This window comes from Schistosoma haematobium, chromosome 4 (genome assembly GCF_000699445.3).
Source record: "Schistosoma haematobium chromosome 4, whole genome shotgun sequence".
Lineage (NCBI taxonomy): Eukaryota > Metazoa > Platyhelminthes > Trematoda > Strigeidida > Schistosomatidae > Schistosoma > Schistosoma haematobium.
In genome coordinates, this window is record NC_067199.1 from 7,481 (window position 1) to 29,331 (window position 21,851).

The 21,851-nt window shown below is 34.8% G+C and overlaps 1 protein-coding gene across 3 annotated transcripts in view; it reads left to right on the forward strand.

The window, feature by feature from the left end:
- The first annotated feature begins 293 nt into the window (after window positions 1-293).
- MS3_00010864 (uncharacterized protein) overlaps window positions 294-21,851 on the forward strand; it is a 34,174-nt gene continuing 12,616 nt past the window's right edge. The window contains exons 1-9 of one of the 3 annotated variants that reach the window (XM_051219272.1): window positions 294-648; window positions 686-798; window positions 841-951; window positions 4,022-4,123; window positions 4,728-4,836; window positions 12,149-12,353; window positions 14,132-14,306; window positions 15,484-15,658; window positions 18,103-18,193. In XM_051219272.1, coding sequence (XP_051065897.1) covers window positions 309-648; window positions 686-798; window positions 841-951; window positions 4,022-4,123; window positions 4,728-4,836; window positions 12,149-12,353; window positions 14,132-14,306; window positions 15,484-15,658; window positions 18,103-18,193 — 1,421 coding nt within the window. In that variant the 5' untranslated portion in view covers window positions 294-308. Of the gene's footprint in view, window positions 799-840; window positions 952-4,021; window positions 4,124-4,727; window positions 4,837-12,148; window positions 12,354-14,131; window positions 14,307-15,483; window positions 15,659-18,102; window positions 18,194-21,851 lie in introns of all 3 variants that reach the window. The other 2 variants (XM_051219271.1, XM_051219273.1) reach the window with 2 other exon arrangements.

The window sequence follows — 21,851 nt, forward strand, 5'->3', positions numbered from 1 at the left end:
GACGATATACTTTATTTATAACAAACTATTAGAACCTGACTGTAACATTCCAAGTTAAACATATTTATATTGAGAAAGTACTTGTTCAAGCTTCATATTTAAGTTATTGAAGGATATCGAGAACATTTTAAATGAACACCCACCAATCATGTTTTAATGACTAAAATAGTGAAGTGATGCCGATCTGTTAGTATTTGCAAACGATTCAACCATTCATATATAAGATAGCATCGATTCAATTCTGATTGGTCAGTAATAGTGAATATATAAGTACAAATTGCGCTTACACAGTCGAACTAGAAAGAGTCATGAAATCTTCCATAACTTATTTCCTATACTTATTGTTTATTCTAGTTTACTATGTTTCTAAATGTTATTCCATAGTCCCTAAAGCTTACAAACATCATAAGACAGGAATTTATCATAATCTTGTTGAAGTGTTGACCTACAATCATTCATACAAAAGCTGTTATATTTTAACGGAAGCATTAAAACGTTTTGAAGAACGTCTCACATTAATAAAACAATATCCTAAAGTTCCTATTTCTTTGCCAAATTCCACAATTGATACCATTAAAATATCAATCACTAGGGGATGTAACGAGTCAAATGGCGAATTATGGCCTTCTGAATCAATCAATGAAACGTGTATGTTATTTTATTCAACGAAATTATTATATCACAGATTCACTCTATATTTTCAGTAAAAGAATAATCTTAAAATCAGAAGAAATCTGGGGAACATTACATGGATTAGAAACAATACTTCAGTTAATTTACAGAAGTCCACTAGAGAGAGTAATGTGAAATTAGACAATCATTAATTCTTTTTTTTGTTAGAACATGATTGAAGGTGGTATCATTTGGGATGAACCATCATTTCTTCACAGAGGATTTTTAATTGATACATCTAGACATTACTTATCATTAAAGGAGATTGAGAAATTCCTTGTAAGTATAAAATATTATCTGAAGGAATTTTTAATATTTATGTTTAGTATCTACACACTTATAGCTCTTATTAAAGTATAACTAAGCTTTTTGAAACACTCATATTAACTAGATTGTATTAAATGATTAATCTAGATACTATTAGTCAAACGTTATATGTGTCGCTCGATTTCGTGGATTAGTTGAAGTTAGACATTAACACCGTTGGATGCTGACCGGCTCAGTGGTCTAATGGTTAAGTGCTCGCGTGAGCGAAATCAGTAGGTCCTGTGTTTGAATCTCGCAGGTAGTGGATGCGGATTGCCACTGAGGAGTCCCACAATAGGACAAAACGGCCGTCCAGTGCTTCCAGGTTTTCCATGGTGGTCTAGCTTCAACTGACTCATGATTTCAATCAGAAAATAATAATTGTGAAAAAGGATTGCATAATATTGAAATAAAAACGAAATGTAATAAGAGAGGGCATACAAAGGAAATAATAAGGTTGGGAGAAAAATGTCACTAGTGAAGCAGATGAAGAGGGAAACTAATTTTGAAAATTAAAACCAAACACGAATAGATTGAACAGGTTTCTTTTGTTTACATAGGTTGGGTTTTTCTAAATGTGTCACAATGGATCCAGTAATGTTTAGATAACAGAAGCTTGACGTATTTAGAAAGTTTCTGTTCACTTTTTACATGACTTGGAACCCTGAGCCTGCTATGATCTGATGATCCATATTCACAATGTGTTCAATTATGGGGTGTCTCATTGATCCACTTCTGCTTATTTCCGACTATACCAGATAATGTTCTTCAATCTTCTTGAGAAAAACATCAAACAACCCGTATTACCTGGCTGTTTAGGCGTAAATTGGTTGGTAAATACACATAGAAGTGATTAAATGTGAGAGCTTATCCTTTAGGTTATCGTTTAATACTGATCAATTATAGCATACTAACCGTGAGGTTGTTGTAAAAAATGCCCTTTATAGGGAAATAGAAATTTATCTTTCCAAGATACCCGAAGCCGTGTTACCTTCGAAGCCATTGTACATGTAAACCATTTTTTTAAATACGAACCACTCCATGAAGGTTTTCTGTAAACAGATCTTAGAGTTCTATCAGCTTCTCTGATAATTACATCATCCACAAAGTAACTGTTTAGTTTATTTCCCATTTTAAGTGTGAGGTTTACTACCAGGTGGCATTTGTTGAGTGCCTGCATAATGTGATTTCAACCACATTTATCATCGCAGATAACAAAAAGATTACTTATATTTTCTTTGTGTAGATGGATATTGTCAGCAGTTGTCCTTAGTTGTTCGTTTTCCAAAATGATCATTAAAACAGTCTACTAGTAGCTGACCAAGAGAGAAAACCATAACTATACAATCCTTTTGTCTGTAGATTATATTCTTGATTCAAATTGTTCATTTAAATGGAAACACAGTAATATTCTTTGTAAACAGTACGTTAACGCCACGATATCATTATCACACTTAGTGTTTTTTCAAATCATTTTAGTCTTATTTTTCGTTTAATACGCTTAGAGATAAAAGATTTGACGCCTTATCAACGTAGATTTTACGATCCATCAGAGCTATTCCTTCACCACTGTCAGGAAGCATTATTATTTGATATTGATAGATGTTAAGCAGTTTAAGTTATTTTCTATGATGATTGAAGATATCAAGAAGAGTAGACTTAAAACGTTTTAACTCATAGTCGGATACTGTTTTGACTTGACACGGCTAATTATCACGTGACTTATTCGCCAATTGGAACACGACTTATATAATCTTAACACTGTATCAAACCAATGACATTCGACCGGTACGACCAGCTTAACGTCCTTACTGGTCCCTTTCCACCTAGTTCTGCCAGCTGAGTCCAAAACGCCAATAATACCTTCCAATATGCGAATCAATTATTTCGAACATACCAGCTAAACAGATCACATCACACAATAAAATAGGAAATAACATTTGTACAAGATCAAACCGAGAAGTGGCTGTGAACATCAGGGACTGTAATCAATAAACTGAGTATAATTTAAGAATAGTAAATCGTATCATAATAGTCTATAGATCAAAATAAAGCTTATAATTAGAGGAATATGGATATACGTAATCTAGTTACTGAATAGTTAGTTATACAATGAGCATATACATATAATATTAGTCCATTAATAGTTCACAGAAGTTACCTATAACTTAATCTTCACTAGGATATAACAAATACTGTATTAGACCTGTCTGTCTAATGACTATATAGTCTAATTGATTATGTGTGAAGTTCACTAATTTTATGATTTAAGTAGATATCACCCCACAGATTTGGCCTCCAGCCCCCAAGGTGGTAAAATTACTGTGAAATGATTGATTATATATCGCTTGCCTTGTGACGCAGTTGGGTGCTTTCTTCAATATGTGTCCTGTCCACTTCCAGCGCTTCTTCCTGATTTCTTCCTCCTCTGGGATCTGGTTTGTTCTCTCCCACAGTAGGTTGTTGCTTATAGTGTCTGGCCAACGGATCCGAAGTATTTTGCGTAGACAACTATTAATAAACACTTGTATATTCTGGATGATGGCTTTCGTAGTTCTCCAAGTTTCTGCCTCATACAGTAGAACTGTCTTGACATTTGTATTGAAAATCCTGACCTTGCTGTTGGTTAAGAGTTGATATTACAATTATATTATTTTATTCATAACAGTCTACCCAATCCTCAATTTATCATAAATTATCAAGACATACCTTGAATGTAGTTATGTTTTATGTGTCACTTTGGAAATTAAGGGTAAGAACGTTATGTAATGTTCGTTATAGTGTTGAATTGTGGATATCAATAGTCACCAAACTCTGTTCTGGCGATCTGTCCCATCTAGCTATTCCAAACAATCACATAGTTTGTGCTATTAAATAAGTTCTTTATAATCGATAATTAACTTTGATCAACAATAAGAAATCACGAAGACATCTTATTTACCCTTTAGTAACCAAATTTTGCTTCAATCCGTCATAATAAATCCTCAATAAGCTTCATTTACATGGTTACAATTTATACTTTGGTTGCTTTTGTATTTGAAAGGATTCAATGTCAATGGTGAAAATGAATGTACTTCACTGGCATATTGTGGACGATCAATCTTTTCCCTATGTATCTGAAACGTTTCCTAAACTTTCTTCAAAGGTAAGTTTAAAAGAAAGATTTTCGAATGGGTGTTTATCTGAGTATGGGTAGTTTTTTAAGACGGTGGTTGGAGGTAGTCAACAGAAAACCTCAGACCCGGGTTTTGTGCTATTTGACACTAGTTAGCAAGGTGTACCTGTAATCTTGAAGGAACTGGTGATCCTTGACGGATTCAATCCCGTATCACCCAGCTTCATAGTCAGAGACGTTACCGTAACCACAGGGAGCATCAGTTCCCTCAAGATAACAGGTACACCTTGCTGACAAGTGTCGAATAGCACGAAACCCGGGTCCGGGGTTTTCTGTTGACTACCTCCAACAACCATCTTATCTCAACATAGTGTACGCAATGTCGAGTCACCTAGACTAGCGGCCACATCGCTACTTGGTCGATAGCATTCGATCTGTACTAAGAAGGACATGACAACCATGACATTGATCACCACCCAGTGATCAATCAATTGTGGGCAGTAGTTTTTATTTTAGGATTTTTAACATGAGGTATTGCCGTCTCTAAACTACAGAGCATTGTTTTTAGAAATAAAATTTATCCCTTTTTTACTAATCTTATAGATTTGAAATTCTTTCATACGTTTAATTTCAGGGAGCATTTCATCCGTATCTTTTAATCTATACACCGAATGATATGAAATATTTATTAAATTATGCTCGTTTACGAGGAATAAGAATAATGCCGGAATTTGATACACCAGGTAGGAAACGTTATGAAATTTTATGATTACCTTCTATGATCACTAATATTCTAGAGTGTTTAGTGTCCGTGTTAAGTTTTATCCATAGGTTATTTGAAATTGTGTTGATCACGTCATTAACCGAAGTTAAGCAAGTTATGTTTCATATCAAGAGTCTTGTATTATTAGGTATGAATGTCGTCCCCATCGTTTGAAGGATTAGAAGCTTGATAGCCTTTGATAAATATCTCTTAACAATTCAGATGACTAAGAATGATTAATTGATGGTGGTTTTATGGTTCGTTGGAACTAGATGGAATAAGAACAAACTGTCGATATTTCTAAACACATCTTTGCTTAGTCAAGCTGTGAAGTGTTCAGAGGAACAAGAAAGCGAATTCCTCGAAAGTCAGGGAAAAAACTGTGCTTCAAATAATAGTTTGAAATGACAAATTCAAAAATTGACTTGTGTAAATATTTCAATCTCGATTTTACCATCAAATGAGTATGACATATCGTCGTTACTTTTGTATTAAAGTTCTTCAATCTATTCTGTGTGACTTAGTTCTCTGGTTCTGTGGCATTTACTCTATGAGTTCATAAGTTAAACAATAATAATAATCACCGAGTATTGAGTTTAGTTAGCTTACTTGGCACTTATAAAAGTAAAAATGTTTTATGCTCATAGAAAAGGCTGTTAATATCTTTGAAAAACAAGTACGGATTTTTCATTCAACTATTATGGAACACAATTTCAAGTATCTGATCAGATCAGTGGAGACGTATTCAAGCTTATGAGTGCCAACAAACATTTCATTTAGTCTGAATTTACGAGTGTACTATGTTAAATGACTTGGGGTTTCGTATTTCGGAATAGCCAATACTCTTCAGAAGCCTCATTTAGATTGTTTATTTCAGAATAATTCCTTTAGATTGGCAACAAGGTATCCATTTCTTGATTTCAATAATACAATAATGACAGTAATCAATTATGCTGCTTTAATAGAGCCACTAATTAATAAACAATAATGTGTCCTTTATAAGAACAGAATCTAAGATTGGGTTGAAGCCCGTGCAGTTGATCCGTTATCAGGAGAGCAGTTGTACTCTTTCATTCGACTACTGATAAGTTCACCTATATTGCCTGTAGAAAAGATGATCTATTTTATTAAATACAGTAATCACATTGACCAAAACCTTCGAGATCATCCTAACAAAGTGTCCAGTTAGGAGACGATTATATAAAGGCGATTATTTCTTTGCTGTACTTGTTTATTTTATTTGAACACATAAACATTGATACAGTGGGACACCAAATACATATGCGCCAGACAATTATGTTTTGAAGAGATAGTGAATGAAAGGTGAGTATGATGAAAAGTGGAGCAGCAATGAACAGAAACTAGTGTATGAGAGTCTGATAATAATAATAATAATAAAAATAATAGTGGGAGAGGCAGTTCAGTTAGGAAAAATACAACCACAAAGAATTTTTCCAGTTAAAGAAGTTATTCTAACTTTTACGAAGTTACAGTTACGTCTCAAGCTACCGTGTTGCACCATCGTAAGGACCTCAAACAGGGAGTCGTGAAGGCCCAACAGAAGCGAGTCCTGTACAGCTTATTTTCATACTACGACACTATGTCATACACTGACTACCTCTCCACTTTTTTCAACTGGCCCCAGAGTCGACAAATAATGCGCAATATGGAATTCGCCGGGACGACAGTCATAGGACGTATTTTAACCACCGATTTCGGTGTTTCAAGATGGTCACAGTTACGTCCTTGATCTGTCTACCTGTTATGACTGCGTCACCAATTGTTATATCTGTTCGTCGCTGACTGTTATGTCGGAATCGCTTACCACGTATACTTATAAAGCGAGGAACCTCTGCAATCTTCACGACGGGAAAGTAAGAACACAAAGGCTGATACAAGTGAAGATTTATTAACCCCAAATCACGACCACCACGACGACCCTAGTCAAACACACACTCATTTATATATTGATTGTAAACCCATTTCGATTAATAATTAGGATGAAATCACATATATGAAACGTACTTAGACTTATGACAAATCGCATGCTACATGTCATGCTGTGCATAGTTCAGGTCAATTTTTATTACAAGAATATCGTATGTTGTACAGAATAAAATATCATACGAGAAAACAGAAACAAATACTACATTGCGTAATCATTACATTGAATTAAAACGGAACTAATGTTGAATAAAAATCATAGTGATTACATCAATCTAATTTTGACTTTTCATCCCGTCATATCACTACCTAATAATACACATGAGAGAACGTGTCGCGATCTAGCTTCAGGCCTTCATATGATAGACTAACTAGTTTAAACATGAGGCTAGAAATGCTTGAATCGAATCGAGATTAACGGCCTTAGAAAGAGAAACAGAAACTATTTTATCACCTGATTGTTAGACAAGAAAGAAAAAAGACAAGTCAACTGGAACACTACTCTATTTGTTCTCGGTTCCCGATTCCCGATTCAGATTAATGTAAAAATATAGATGAATACATAGACGACTAACACGCCCAAAACTCACAAACAATTAGAAAAGTAAAATTATATGCAAATTGGGCATTGGGGCGGAAAAATAGAATCCAAAATGCTACGTTTAAATTCCAACTGCTTCAGAACCGAAAACAGTATGTCAGCGAATTGTACATCAAACGAAGGCCTATGATTTATAGAGTACAATAGGGACAAAAATGAATATTAGTATTTCACAAACTCTGAATTAAAGTAAACAGCGTCCCCGAAACTATCTTCCGTTGTCCAACATAGCTTTTTTGTTTCACTGTTCAAATTACTGACATCAAATTATTTATTGTTACTCTGTCTGAACACGCGATGCCGAACCTCTGCAATACTGACATGGTGTTTCAACTGAATGTGAGCAATTCTCCGGAGGCAAAGATTACCAAACACAGAGAGTCATCTAAAATCCCCAACTCGGAGAGATCAGGTTTCAGTAACATAAAGCGAAACTGCTCTCATCGATGAGTTGCGGATCCGACCTTTTACGGCGAAACTAACATCACGAAGGCGTCAAAGATGAGCCAGATATGCATAAGCCGCTCTGCTTTTTATTATACGTGCATCAGTATCATGACTCATGCCACCACCAACATTTATACAGCTACCCAGATGCACAAACTTCTCAACCACTCCTATCTGATTACTAACGATAGTGAGTGCAAGTTCACAGTCCTGTCAGACTTGTAAACGTAGTTTGCACTCAGGAGGTCGAAAACACATGCCATACCTAAGGAAACTGTTTGCCAACTGATTATGTTTGGATTACATGGCTTGGGCAACCCTGTCTCACCTCACTGCTGGAATTGAACAATATAGAAAGGTGGTTGTATGCCCTCATTCTGCCTGTAGTATTTGTATATGGTTCCTTCAAGCTGCTAATAAAATTCTCAGGCACACCCTTCTTCGATAGAAAATCCCAAAGAACAGTTATGTCCAACAAATCTAAGTCACTACGATTATTGGTCTGTGATGGGTGTGGCGGTGTTCTAACACTTGACGGAGGTTGAAAACTTGGCAAATACATCCTCGACCGGGTCGAAAACCAGCCTGCTTCTCGTGAGTCAATTTTTCCCGAGTTTTGAACAGTCTACGAAGTGTGGAAGAGCCCAAGAATTCAGACACAATCAGAAATAGACCTACCCTTCGATAATTGTTGCATAGTTGACGTTAACCCTTCTTAAAGATAGGACTAATCATCGATTCATTTCACGGTGGTGGGACACTCTCTAATTGCCAGACGTTTGTAAACAACTCAGTCAGTTCCCTAACTAGAAAGCCACCACTCTTACTGAGGACATTAGACCGGCCAAACTGTTCTTCGAAAAACTTCATCGTTCAAGATGTCGATTGATGTTGTACTCAATTCTGTCATAATTCAGTATACCTGAAATATCCGACGAAATAACAAAATAAATAGAAATTACTTTTTATACACTACTCAGCCATGTAAAACAAAACGGCGTGCTAGGAAAATAGTAAATTAATCGTAAACCTATAACAATGAAACATATAACGGTGGTGGATGGTTTAAATGAGATTTGGAAAACATAAGAATATAGTAATACAAGCAGCTGATTGAGATATAGATGGTGGTTGGAGGTAGTCAACAGGAAACTCTGGACCCGAATTTCGTGCTACTTGGCACTCGTCAGCAAGGTGTACCTGTAATCTTGAGGGAACTAGTGTTCCCTAGCGGACTCGATGTCGTGTCACCCAGCTTCACAGTCAGAGACGTAACCACTGGGCTATCCGAGCCGTGACTAACCCCTGTAGGACTGAGATGTAATCACAATTGATTGATCACTGGGTGGTGGTCAATGTCATGCGCGTCTAGTCCACCATCTAAACCTCAATATATAGTGCACGCAGTGTCGAGTCACCTAGACTGGTGGCCACATTGCAACATGATCGATAGCATTCAGTCTGCACTAATAAGGACTATACACGCATAACATTGATCACCACCCAGTGATCAATCAATTGTGAAGCAGCTGATTGTTATACAGTAAACATAGTATCCACAATTTCCCGTAAAATAATTGTAAAACTTCAATCAACTACAAATCCTCTTTGATCTAAAGATGCTATGGCAATAGTTTGAAACTTTCATCACTAAGAATCATCATCATTTTAATTGATTATGATTTATATAGTCACTGATAATAAATCGATTTTATTATCGCAGATAATTGTTCTTCATTTCAACCGATCTTAACCTGTAAACAATAAACTAAGTTTTATTCACAGTTCATAGATTTTAATAAAACAAATTCCAAAAATGTTACGTTACTATGTAATCACATTGATTGATTGTGTTTGATTTGATTGTTTCCAAGTTGGTTAAGTTATGAATGTAAATAAATAAATTGCAACTCAATAGATTACTATAACATACTTGTATTGAATGTATGGTTAGGATTGACCTTATCACCACTTATTTATATTTTTACAAATCAAACAATCATTATATTCTGTATTTACAAGGGATTCATTTTCATTCCAACTATAAACAAAGATGAATAGTTAAGCTTTCTGATTGAATGCACTTTACAGTAACGTATATACATAATCTATGTATGCAACCAAACTAGAGAAACGGTAATACATATTTCTACCTTAGTATATATGCTAAAAGTGTTATTGCTAAAATGTAACATGAGTTTGAACGATGGATACTGTAGCAACGGGTGTGTCACTGGGTCCAAAACTAAACATCAAGATTATTAACTAGAGCAGTTCTGATTTTACTGCCGGTATATGATTGACTCACTTTTCCAAAATAAAAAAATAATAGTGGTCAGTATGAGTCTCCAGACGTTTGATAAATTTTAGCTGGCTATTAAGTACATATATGAGAAAGGTAATGAAGCCAAAATATCCTTTCTAGAAGCTCTACTTATGAAGGGAGTAAATGGATCACTAAAATGGAACCCGAATAGGAAAATTACTTGGAAGATACAGCACATAAACCCTTTTAGTTTTGAATAAAAAAGAACGATAACTACAACAGAATAACATGGGTTCAATAATTTTTTGGATTCTCTCCACTTTCTTTACAGCATAGAAGCATTAGCAATAATCTTTTAAAACCAGTGCACATACCTTACAATACAATAACGGGGATTGGTAAAAAGGCAGTCAATGTTTTTGATGAAGTTTTGTATTCTGAGCTGGATGGTTTGTTAGTGGAGCTTTCATCGTTCTTCTGAACGACATCATCAGCACAAACTTCAGATAGAAGTGAAGTGTTCGAATTTCTACATATGCGTTTCACAGCTTGTTCCGTACACCTCGATGTTGATTGGTTCTTATTGACCCTATATTTGTCATTGTTTTGGTTGTGTCTCCCATCGGTTTGATTTTCGTTCCTATATTTGTGCATGATTTTCCTGATTGGTTGATAAATTGGATTGATTTCAATATGTTTGTTGATTGCTGATTGACCTGAGTGCCAGGCTTCTAAAGATTCTCTGGTGTTTTTGGAATTTTCTCTGTCCAAGATTTACACATGTTTCCAATCGAATGAGTGTCCGCAGTTGTGCACGTGTATTTATGTAAGTGAGGTAATATCATGGCGTTTGACTGCTAATTGATGCAGTCAATATTGAAGAATTATAAAATGTCCAAATGGTTGTATATTTATGCATTAACCAATGTGAAAGTTCCTGAAGAAATAATTTTTAAATACATAGATATTTCTGGGAAATGAGAAATGGAGCTAGGCATTACGTAATAACAACTTCGGAAATGGATAGAGAGATTAAATTGAGTTTACTTGCCATTCAATCTGCTTATAATAATTTCCGTAACCAACTAATAGTATTCTAATAAAAGCTCTTTTATGGTTTACTGTACACAAGTTGCTGAAATTCAAATAAATGAATTAAAACTACTGCTCTTTACTTGTCCGATAGTGAAACCAAGATTGAAAGATGATAAACTAATACAACTTATCTATTCTTATGTCCATCAAAACCTGAACTTTGCGCACAAAAGAAAAATACTCAGCCTCTTCTCTCACTGTAGCCAACTTCAGGCATTAGAAGTCAATACTCATCCTCATTATAAAACAACCTAATTTGTTTAATTTGGTCGGCGTTTTTTTAGCCAGATTTTTTCTACGGGATTGGGTTGCCAACTTTATACCCAACCCTCCTCCTTTACCTGAACTTGGGACCGGCAGTAACTCCACAAGAGCTACAGGCCGAGTTGTAAAATAACTTAATTTGACAAATGTACATATAATCTCTCTCTAATTTAGATTTATCTTAATTCGTTTCTACAACTTTTGAAACTTTCTGTCGTTAATATAAATGACTGCAATCGATCAGTCTCTTTTAGAACACGTGTATCTTTAATAGATTATCTTGAAATTACAAACGAGTCACAAGTATTCGTAAGGAAGATCCTGTGTTCGATTCTTGATGGGTCTATGAATGATGATTTTTCAATTATGCTTAGTTTGTGATGAAATTTATTAAGTTTACCAATTTCATTTTGCTAACAATCCTTAGCTCATATGCTTTGGTTTCAAAGGATATATGTGCTTTAAAATTAGCTTAAGATCACTAATTTGAACTTGTAATTCCCAAACCCGATATGAACAAATTTCTGTATTTACGTACCGTTGTTTTAACAATATGGGAATTTTTAGACAATTAATTTTTATGCTTTAATTATCTCCGAATGATAAAACTTTTGGTGATTAAACTTTAAGATGAAGATTACTGATAATACGCTTTAAACATTTTACTAATCATAGGTCATGCAAATTCTTGGGGGAAAGGGTATCCAGAAATTTTAACCAAATGTTACATTAAGGGTGAACCGGATGGTACATTGGGTCCAATCAATCCAATCAATAATATCTCTTATAACTTTATGTCACAATTATACAAAGAATTGTTCAGTGTATTTCCTGATAACTGGTTTCATTTAGGTGGGGATGAAGTTGAATATAATTGCTGGTAAGCCTTAAAATATAAATTCGTGATGATTATAATGAACGCATTCACAATTAGAATACGTATTATACTTGCTCCTCAATGTTACATGTTGGAACAACCAACTTTGTATGTGACAAAGTATCACATAAGAGTAGTTCAGTTAGATATCCCTGATAAATTTACAGCGGATGTGGTTTTTTTAAGTTTACTGAGCAACTGTGCTGATAAGCGTATAGAATTTAAATATACGAACACTCTGTTCTAAGTTGACGGATATATTCTTAATTTGGTGGAGCTTTGTTCTCTGAGCTGGATGGTTTGGTCGTGGAGCTTTCATCGTTCTTCTGAACGACATCATCAGCACAAACTTCAGATAGAAGTCTTAATGTAATAAAATATTTGTAAATTAGACTTAATTGTTATGAACTTCGTATTAGACTACTAAATTACTATGTGAAAATGAAGAGACCACTTTTAAGATTATTATTAATGTTAACTTTACACCAGATGTTATCTAAACCGAGCTAAATAACCTAATGACTCTTATCTCCAATTTCAGTCTATCAGCTATGTATATTGTGACCATTAATCAATATCATTAGCTATATATATTTCGGTGATAGAAGACTTAAATCCACCGGCTTCGCACAAAGACTGTGAAAAGTCTTAATGAATCTAGTCTCTCATATACATATGCTTACTACCATTAAGATAGATTTGTGGGGATTATTTGAAGTACTGTTCTTATGATAACCATGTCACTATCGTAGAACAGAAGTCCGAAAATTCTAGAGAGAAGATTATTGTGTACAAATACTTAATCGAGAAATCATCATGTTGTATCCTGATAGGAATAATGAATGGTAATTTTTGGGATCCATTTATGGACCAATATTATGAGCATATTTTTATCGTATACTTGTTATGGAACTAAACTGTTCATATTCATGCCCCTCTTATTATGAACTTTATTTTGACCTATGAACCATTATTATACGTTTTACCATTCTTGAGTTATACCCAGTATATTGATTACTACCTCCCTCATTCACAGCCACATCTGGCTAATTCCTGTATAAGTGTTGTTCATATTTAATTGGTACTTTGTGGTCTGTTTGTTTGGTATATAAACTCAGTATGCTTGAAATACAATGATTCATATCTCAGAGGCTGAGGCTTGCGTTCTGGACTTAACTGACTGGGCTAGACAGGAAGCAGGGCGAATCAGAACTCTAGACTGTTCATACGGTTTTACGTGTCATTGATCCGATCGATAAGTCACTGCTCCCTAATAAGCGGTCACAGTTATAACGCATCACTCATGACCAGATGAAAAACTTTTGCTTCAACATTTTCAACTCTAATCGATTTACAAATTTAGCTGCTGCCCAAACATACCTTTAAATATTAAAAAACACATACTTCTATCTGAAGCGCTGTGACCATACAAACTTTAGATTCAATCATTTTACCAAATTGAACGTGCCATGCATATTTCGAAGAATTGTTAATAAGTAGGCTAAAACTCTCATAATTCTGAACGAAACATCGATGTTTCTTAATAACCGTTTTCGAATATCAGCGAACAAAGAATAATAGTATGTTCAGAACCAACTGACATAACTTTTTCCATGATATCTTGTTTTTAAAGTAATATTAACTTATGACTTGGAATATTTCTCTATTCTAGATGTGACATGGGAATATTCCCTACCTCTAGAATGATAAACAAAGGAAACATTTATTCTCCAATGTTTTAAATTTTTGTAATATATTTTGCATTATTTTATTGATACTAGGCATTCCAATCCTTCAGTTATTGAATTCATGAAAAAAATGAAGTTTGGTGATGATTATCATCGCCTGGAGGGCTACTACATAAATAATTTAATTCAAATTATCAATGATGTCAAACCACCTGGACGAAATATTACTCCAGTTGTTTGGCAAGAAATATTTGAAAATGGGTTTAGAGTGAGTACATCATACTTTATGATTTATATTAACGTAAATCTAAACTAATGATTATTAGATAAACAGTTACCTTCTGTACAAATCACACTTGGATAAGGTACATGACATTACGTCCTTTAATGACGATAATATTTCAATCAGCTGAAGAGATAAACGATATTCCGCTTTTGCAATAACATTTGATCAAGATTCTTTGTTCTGAATAACAAAGAAGGGCAATAGGTTCCCTAAGGTGGTGCTTGGAGGTAGCCAACAGGAAACCTTGGGCCTAGGTTTCGTGTTATTTGGCACTCGTCAGGAAAGCGTACCTGTAATCTTAAGAAAGTAGATGCTCCCTGACGAATTCGGCCTGTATCACCCAGCTTCACAGTCAGTGACATCTCATCAAGATACTAAGAAAAAGAAGATCTAAGGAAATGTGAGAACTACAGAGGCATCACACTACTGTCAGTACTAGCAAAATTCTTTAACAGAGTGGTGCTGAACCGGATTAAACAAGCAGTAGACGCCCAACTTTGAGATCAACAGGATGAATTAAGGAAGGATCGGTCGTGCATAGACCAAATTGCGACACTACAGATCATCGTCGAACAATCAGTTGAGTGAACCTCATCATTATACATGAACTTCATTGATTATGAAAAGGCGTTTGACAGTGTACATAGGAGAACATAATGAAAACTTCTGCGACATTATGGAGTTCCTGAGAAGATTAATAACATTATCCAGAACTCATACGATGGACTACAGTGCAACGTCGTGCATGGAAGACAGCTAACAGATGCGTTCCAAGTAAGGACCGGAGTCAGACAAGATTATCTACTCTCCCCCTACCCCTATCAACTGGCGGGTGACTGGATTATGGAGACCTCGATATCTGAGGGAAAACACGGCATACAATGGACAACTCAGAACCAATTAGACGATTTAAACTTCACAGATGACCTAGCACTTCCATCCCATACACACCAACAAATGCAGATTTAGAAAACTAGTGTAACTAAAGCCTCTCCAACAGTAGGCTTCAACATACATAAGAGGAAAGTAACATTCTTAATTTTCAACACTTCGATAAGTTTTCGTCCGATTAAAATGTGATTTGACATAGTTTTGAGAATTATATATGCATTTGTATACCTCAGTCAACCCATTAGGTTTTTTCTTTTATTGATTTTAGGGCGATAAATCAACAGTAATTCATGTGTGGAAAGACTTATATTGGGAATCTGTGGTGAAAAATGCTACTAAAACAGGCTATAGAGTACTATTCTCAGCTGCTTGGTACCTGAATTACATATCTTATGGTGATGACTGGAGGTACCACTATCACGTTGATCCGAGAGATTTCGGAGGTATTTTCAAAATATTGTCATCTACACACTTTGTCCATTTCTCATGTTTGTTGCATATTGGTGGCTTTTTGTTAGTGATCAAAGGTTTTCTAATGAATGAAAAGATTTACAAGAATTTTCATACGGAACTGATGCCATTTTTCCACCTCAATTAATTGATAAAATACTAGAATTATTGAGTTAGGTAAGATCTTGGAATCCTCTGAATCGTAATCAAATAGACTTTGCAAGATCGGGCATTTAAGTGAGCAGGTAATTACATCAGTATGTATAAACTATGGCCCATGTAGTAACAAAAGTGGATCCTTGGACTTCAAGTCACAATGAAGTGCATCTAAAACAGCTTTTTATGAACAAATGACTGTTACTATTGTATGGTAAAGATGAAATAATAGACTGTCAGTTAAAATGTGAAACCTACAAGTAAAAACACCTTAGGAAACTGTGAACTAAGCAATTAAATTTTTTTTATTACTCCGTCTGTAGCTCTTCCAGAGTTACTGCCAGTCCTAAGCCCGAGTAAAGGAGGAGGGTTGGACATGGGGTTAGCGTCCCCACCTCGTAGAAAACTAACTCTCTAAAGAAACACTTACCAGAAAAATTTTTGTGAGCGGCCTATGTTCCTTTATGAGGAGTAACAGGCGTAAGTAAGTAAGTACTCAGAAATCATACTTTTCAGAAAACTAAATACGCTAGTAACCTGGTCAACTTCATTTTAGAAGTATAAAATATATCCGCTAATATTGAAGAATTTCAAACATTATCTGCCTTAGGCAAAATATAATATTGGATAAATATTTCACAGAAATTGTTGTCTATTTTTTAAAGTACAATTCCGATTAAAGGTTGTTGGCATGGAAACAAATTTTTACACAACCACTATTTCATAAAATGCCTTTGAGTACAGTCACTTGAAAAACTCATGTGATAAGATATGATACGTAAATTAAATCTCAAATCAACAATCCCGTGTGTATGAGAGAGGGGATGTATCACAGTAAGATATAATTCAAATCAAAAATAGTAATAACCAAATGACATGTTTGCTGAGAATAATTCATTTTCACAACAGTTTTCATCATGAGCTAAAATAAGGATGAGTAACCACTGATAAGCCATGAGCACTGAGCTAATCCCTAGATTTATTCAAGGACTCAGAGACGGGGCACCAGTCCTATGCCAAGGAGGATAAAGGTTTCATGATGGGTAAAATTCAATCATCTCAGAAGTGATATAGTTATCCAGTGATAGTATTGGATGATTGTCGAATAATATGGTGATTGTAGTGAAATTCTAAATGCGTGCCACATTTCTGTTACTCCATGATCTAAAGTTAAAGCGTCTGAAGACCTTAGGTTCAATTTCTGGAGTGATCATATATCTTCACTCCTGATGAGCCATATACCACCAAATAACAAATGCTTATTCCCTCTGAGTTGTCAATTGTTCTCCAACATTTGAACGTTTGTGGCACGATTTAGTGAGAAAATGATAAAGTTATTAGAAAAACATATTTGCTTATGAATAATACCATTTTGTCAAGGTAAATTATTCATTTAGACATTATAGAACGATAAGTCGAAGTATAGAATATCGACCATAATTAAACGTGATTTAAAAGTAAAGAATGATGAAATTATTTCACAGGTATTTAGATTTTCAAGCTTTATGTTACAGTTAAAAATGAACTGTAGATAACCTTACTGTTTACAATCAAATCAGATAAAGGTTTGTAACCATATTGTTAATGCTAAACTTAACTTATCCGATTGACCTAGTCCGGGTGATTTAAATTATAACTTTACTACTGTGCAAAACAATATAACAATAGTCGATCTATGCTAGATCACAGTTGAAAACCTAGAAGCACTGGTCGGCCATCTCGTTCTAGTATGGGACCCGTCAGCAGTGTACAACCGCAATCCCTCACTCAGGTTTCGAATCCAGGATCTACAGTCTCGCGCGCGAACACCTAACCCCTGGACCGTCGAGAAGGCATTCAGTGGTGTTATTGTCAATTTCAAGTGAGACGCCGTGCCCAGTGAAGCTAATCCATGAGGCAGTTACCCACCGAATAAAATGGAAGATGGTTGTACAATATCACGGATTGATTGAAGTTAGACATTATCACCGTTTGATCTCGGTTCAGTGGTCTAGAGATTGAGTATTCGCGTGCCAGACCGAGGTTGCTTGGCGATCCTATACTATGACCAATTGACCGTCCGTTGTTTGGAGGTTTTCATTGGTGGTCTAACACAAATCGATTCTTGATATCAATCAAAACTCAACACTCTTCACAACCACGTACTGATAACAATAGTAATCATTTACTGAATACACCTAAATCGCCTTCGAGAAATATTTAATATTTGTTAGTTTAAGATCAAAATACAATTATTTGTATGACATATGGATTCTCCTTCACACTTATTTTTGTTTTATAGGTAGTAAGGATGATGCGAAATTGGTTATTGGAGGTGAAGCAGCTATGTGGGGTGAATATGTGGATGACACGAATTTGTTTAGTCGATCATGGTTAGTAAATAAGTAAATATTGCATAATTAAGCTAATGAATTTGTGTTGATTGTTCAGAGTGGAATTAGTTCTTACCAGTGACTAATATCAAGTAAAGCAATATTGAAAATTGAGAAACACAACACAAGTATCTAGACTCTTTTTATAAACCTTTAGTCGTGTTCATCAACTCTAAGCAAAAGGGGCTCGAATCAAGAATATTCAGATTTTCTATCGAGCACCAATCCATTCGATTAACGGCTTAGAACAACTTTTTATATGTGATTTATTGGACTTTGGTAATTATGTCTTTTAACTAGAATTCCAAGAAATTTATATAGAATTAGTCACTATTATTCACAGATTTATGGTTTTTTTATACTTATTCATTGATCTTCAGTCTAATTAAGTGATACTTTATCATTCCTGATGATATAGAATGGTAGTAGCGCCACTTCATGAGCTAACCGAAGTTCAAAAATTGGATTATTACATGTGACTTTAGTGATCTAAACACATCGTACTAACTGCAATGTCTAAAGTTTTATTGATTTAATTAATTTTGTGTTAGTGATTGAACACTGATGGTTAGTCCGAGACTAAAAGCTAAATGACTATTCTATTCCATCTAGTTTTCGATGATTATCCAAATACTGTCAGTTTATGATAAAAGACAGCCAATTTTACAATGTTAAAGAATCCCATTGTGAAAATTAGAACAGCACATATAAGCGAACAATATTGTTTTCAATTAGATTGTCATCAGGCTATACATGAATATTTATATGAAAATGTTGAAAGCAATCAAGGCAATATGGGTCAATATTCACAATGAAATAGAATAAGTCACCTTCTACCTGAAGTTTGTGCTGATGATGTCATTCAGAAGAACGATGATAGCTCCACGACCAAACCATCCAGCTCAGAGAACAAAACTCCACCAAAATCATCCACCTGAGCTACAAATCTTTTCCACCATCTGAATAAGTCACCACACATATTAGTTAAAAATACATGTTGATAGTAGGAAGACAGGTGTACTGATAATAGTAAGAATAATAAAATGCGATTAAAAAAAACTCTTATCAATAGTTAAACGTTGGAAATAGAAGGTCAAATAAACATGGATAAATAGACTAGGAATAGTCAACACTAAAACATTCACATCATTATGTAATAAGATGTGTGTAAATAATCAGATAGTGAAGAATACGAAGAGGCGGAGAATGACAAACAAATAATGAATGTGGAAATAAGGTTAACGATAACACAAATAGAATAAAATAAATAATGATAATAATAAAATTTTAAAAAGAAAAAAATTGTTAGTTAAGTTATAACTGGCCATGGAAGGGATAGGGGAGTCACGTATTTCAACGCAAGATTGGCTGAGTAGAATGACCTTCTCTTGTCGACCAGGGATGTCTACTCAAATGAAGGATAAGCTACCTGAGTCGGCCTCTTCAATGTGCATTTACAAATTCAGCTGCTCCTATCGAGATAGCTATATAGGGCGTACTACCAGGCAACTTAACCAACGAATGTGTGAAGATCTACCAACTTGGTACATAAAGGGTCAGAGAAAATCTATTCGCTTTCTATATTGGCACATCTTATTGATAGCGGTCATGCAGTAGATAAATCGAAATCATTTCAAGTTATCTATCGTATACCTCCATCATTTCCCGACGGAGTTCGTTCCCGCCTCCTACATACAGCTGAAGCAATTGGAATTCGTACATATAACCCCAATTTATGTGTACAGAAGAAATACGTGACCCCCCGATCCCTTCCATGGTCAGTTATAACTTATCAAACGATTTTTCTTAGTTTTTATTATTATCATTATTTATTTTATTCTATTTGTGTTATCGTTAACCTTATTTCCACATTCATTATTTGTTTGTCATTCTCCGCCTCTTCGTATTCTTCACTATCTGATTATTTACACACATCTTATTACATAATGATGTGAATGTTTTAGTGTTGACTATTCCTAGTCTATTTATCCATGTTTATTTGACCTTCTATTTCCAACGTTTAACTATTGATAAGAGTTTTTTTTAATCGCATTTTATTATTCTTACTATTATCAGTACACCTGTCTTCCTACTATCAACATGTATTTTTACCTAATATGTGTGGTGACTTATTCAGATGGTGGAAAAGATTTGTAGCTCAGGTGGATGATTTTGGTGGAGTTTTGTTCTCTGAGCTGGATGGTTTGGTCGTGGAGCTATCATCGTTCTTCTGAATGACATCATCAGCACAAACTTCAGGTAGAAGGTGACTTATTCTATTTCATTGTGAATATTGACCCATATTGCCTTGATTGCTTTCAACATTTTCATATAAATATTCATGTATAGCCTGATGACAATCTAATTGAAAACAATATTGTTCGCTTATATGTGTTGTTCTAATTTTCACAATGCCTAAGTACATCTGTTGCTATTTTAAAATAACGATTATAATTTATCGAAGGAAAACGTATTTTGAAATTCAGCACCTAATTTGGATGAAAACGAAACATAAGCTTTGTCAGCTTTGATTATATTCATACCATATGATGGCATAAGAGAGAACTTCGCTAATCATTCATTTAACACACACTCAATTACAGCACATATGCTGTCTTGTATTTAGTGATTGAATTGATTTACAAATGGTTTTCGAAGTTGTAAGTATCTCAATATGTCATTCGTACAACTAAAAATTAAATCCGGTTGACAATCGGTCATATCTTTGTTCGCAGTATTGCAAACTTACAATGGAACCAAGCAAATGATGATGAAGTTAAACACAGGGTAGTACTCAAATATAGATCCGTTGATGAGATTATGAATATTTAGAGACTGTAATGACCTGAATATGTATTATGTAAGTCCAACCGCAGCCTATATCGATACCCAGAAGTGGCCCCCAAGTCAAGATATGATATCATTCCATGAATTAATTGACTGTTAATTTGAGCCATATTGGTAAGCGTAAATCACACAGTTGGATTCATTGTGACAGTCCTAATTAGTGAATAATTAACCTTAGGCGGTGTGAATTAAAATGGATGATAATGGAGATGTATTGACTTTTTGCCAGTTCACAGTTACTTAGTTACAAAATGATCACTTACTTTAGATTTCTTTGTAAACACATTCTTTCCCGAATGGTTTTGTACATCTTATTTGTTTCACAATCATTAATACTACTATTTCTACTAGTGTATTGATCTTATTAATTTCATCTCTCTGTGCTGATACGGTGCTTCAATTTATGCCTATGGACATACGTCCCATGTCCTGGCTTTGCTTACAAACCAGTGACTGGGCCTAATGTCTTATTTTTCCAATGTTGATCACAACAGTTCCGTCCTATCAGGTCAACCTAGAATAGTCAATACATGAATTTTAAAAGTTTTTCTCAACTGATGTAAAATAGAAACCTCATTCACTTTCTCTATACGAGAGCTAGACAAATCCGAACCAAATATACAATCTATGTCGAACTTGATAAATTAAGTCAGACACCTATCAGCAACGGATATCTACCTAAACTAATTGAGAAAAATTTGAAGCCGAAAAAAAACTTGAAAGTATGCTTATAACACCAGAGAAAACTACCTTCACGGACATTCGGTTTCAAGTAGATACTGCGGCCGAAATTCCGAAGCCAGACTTTCGA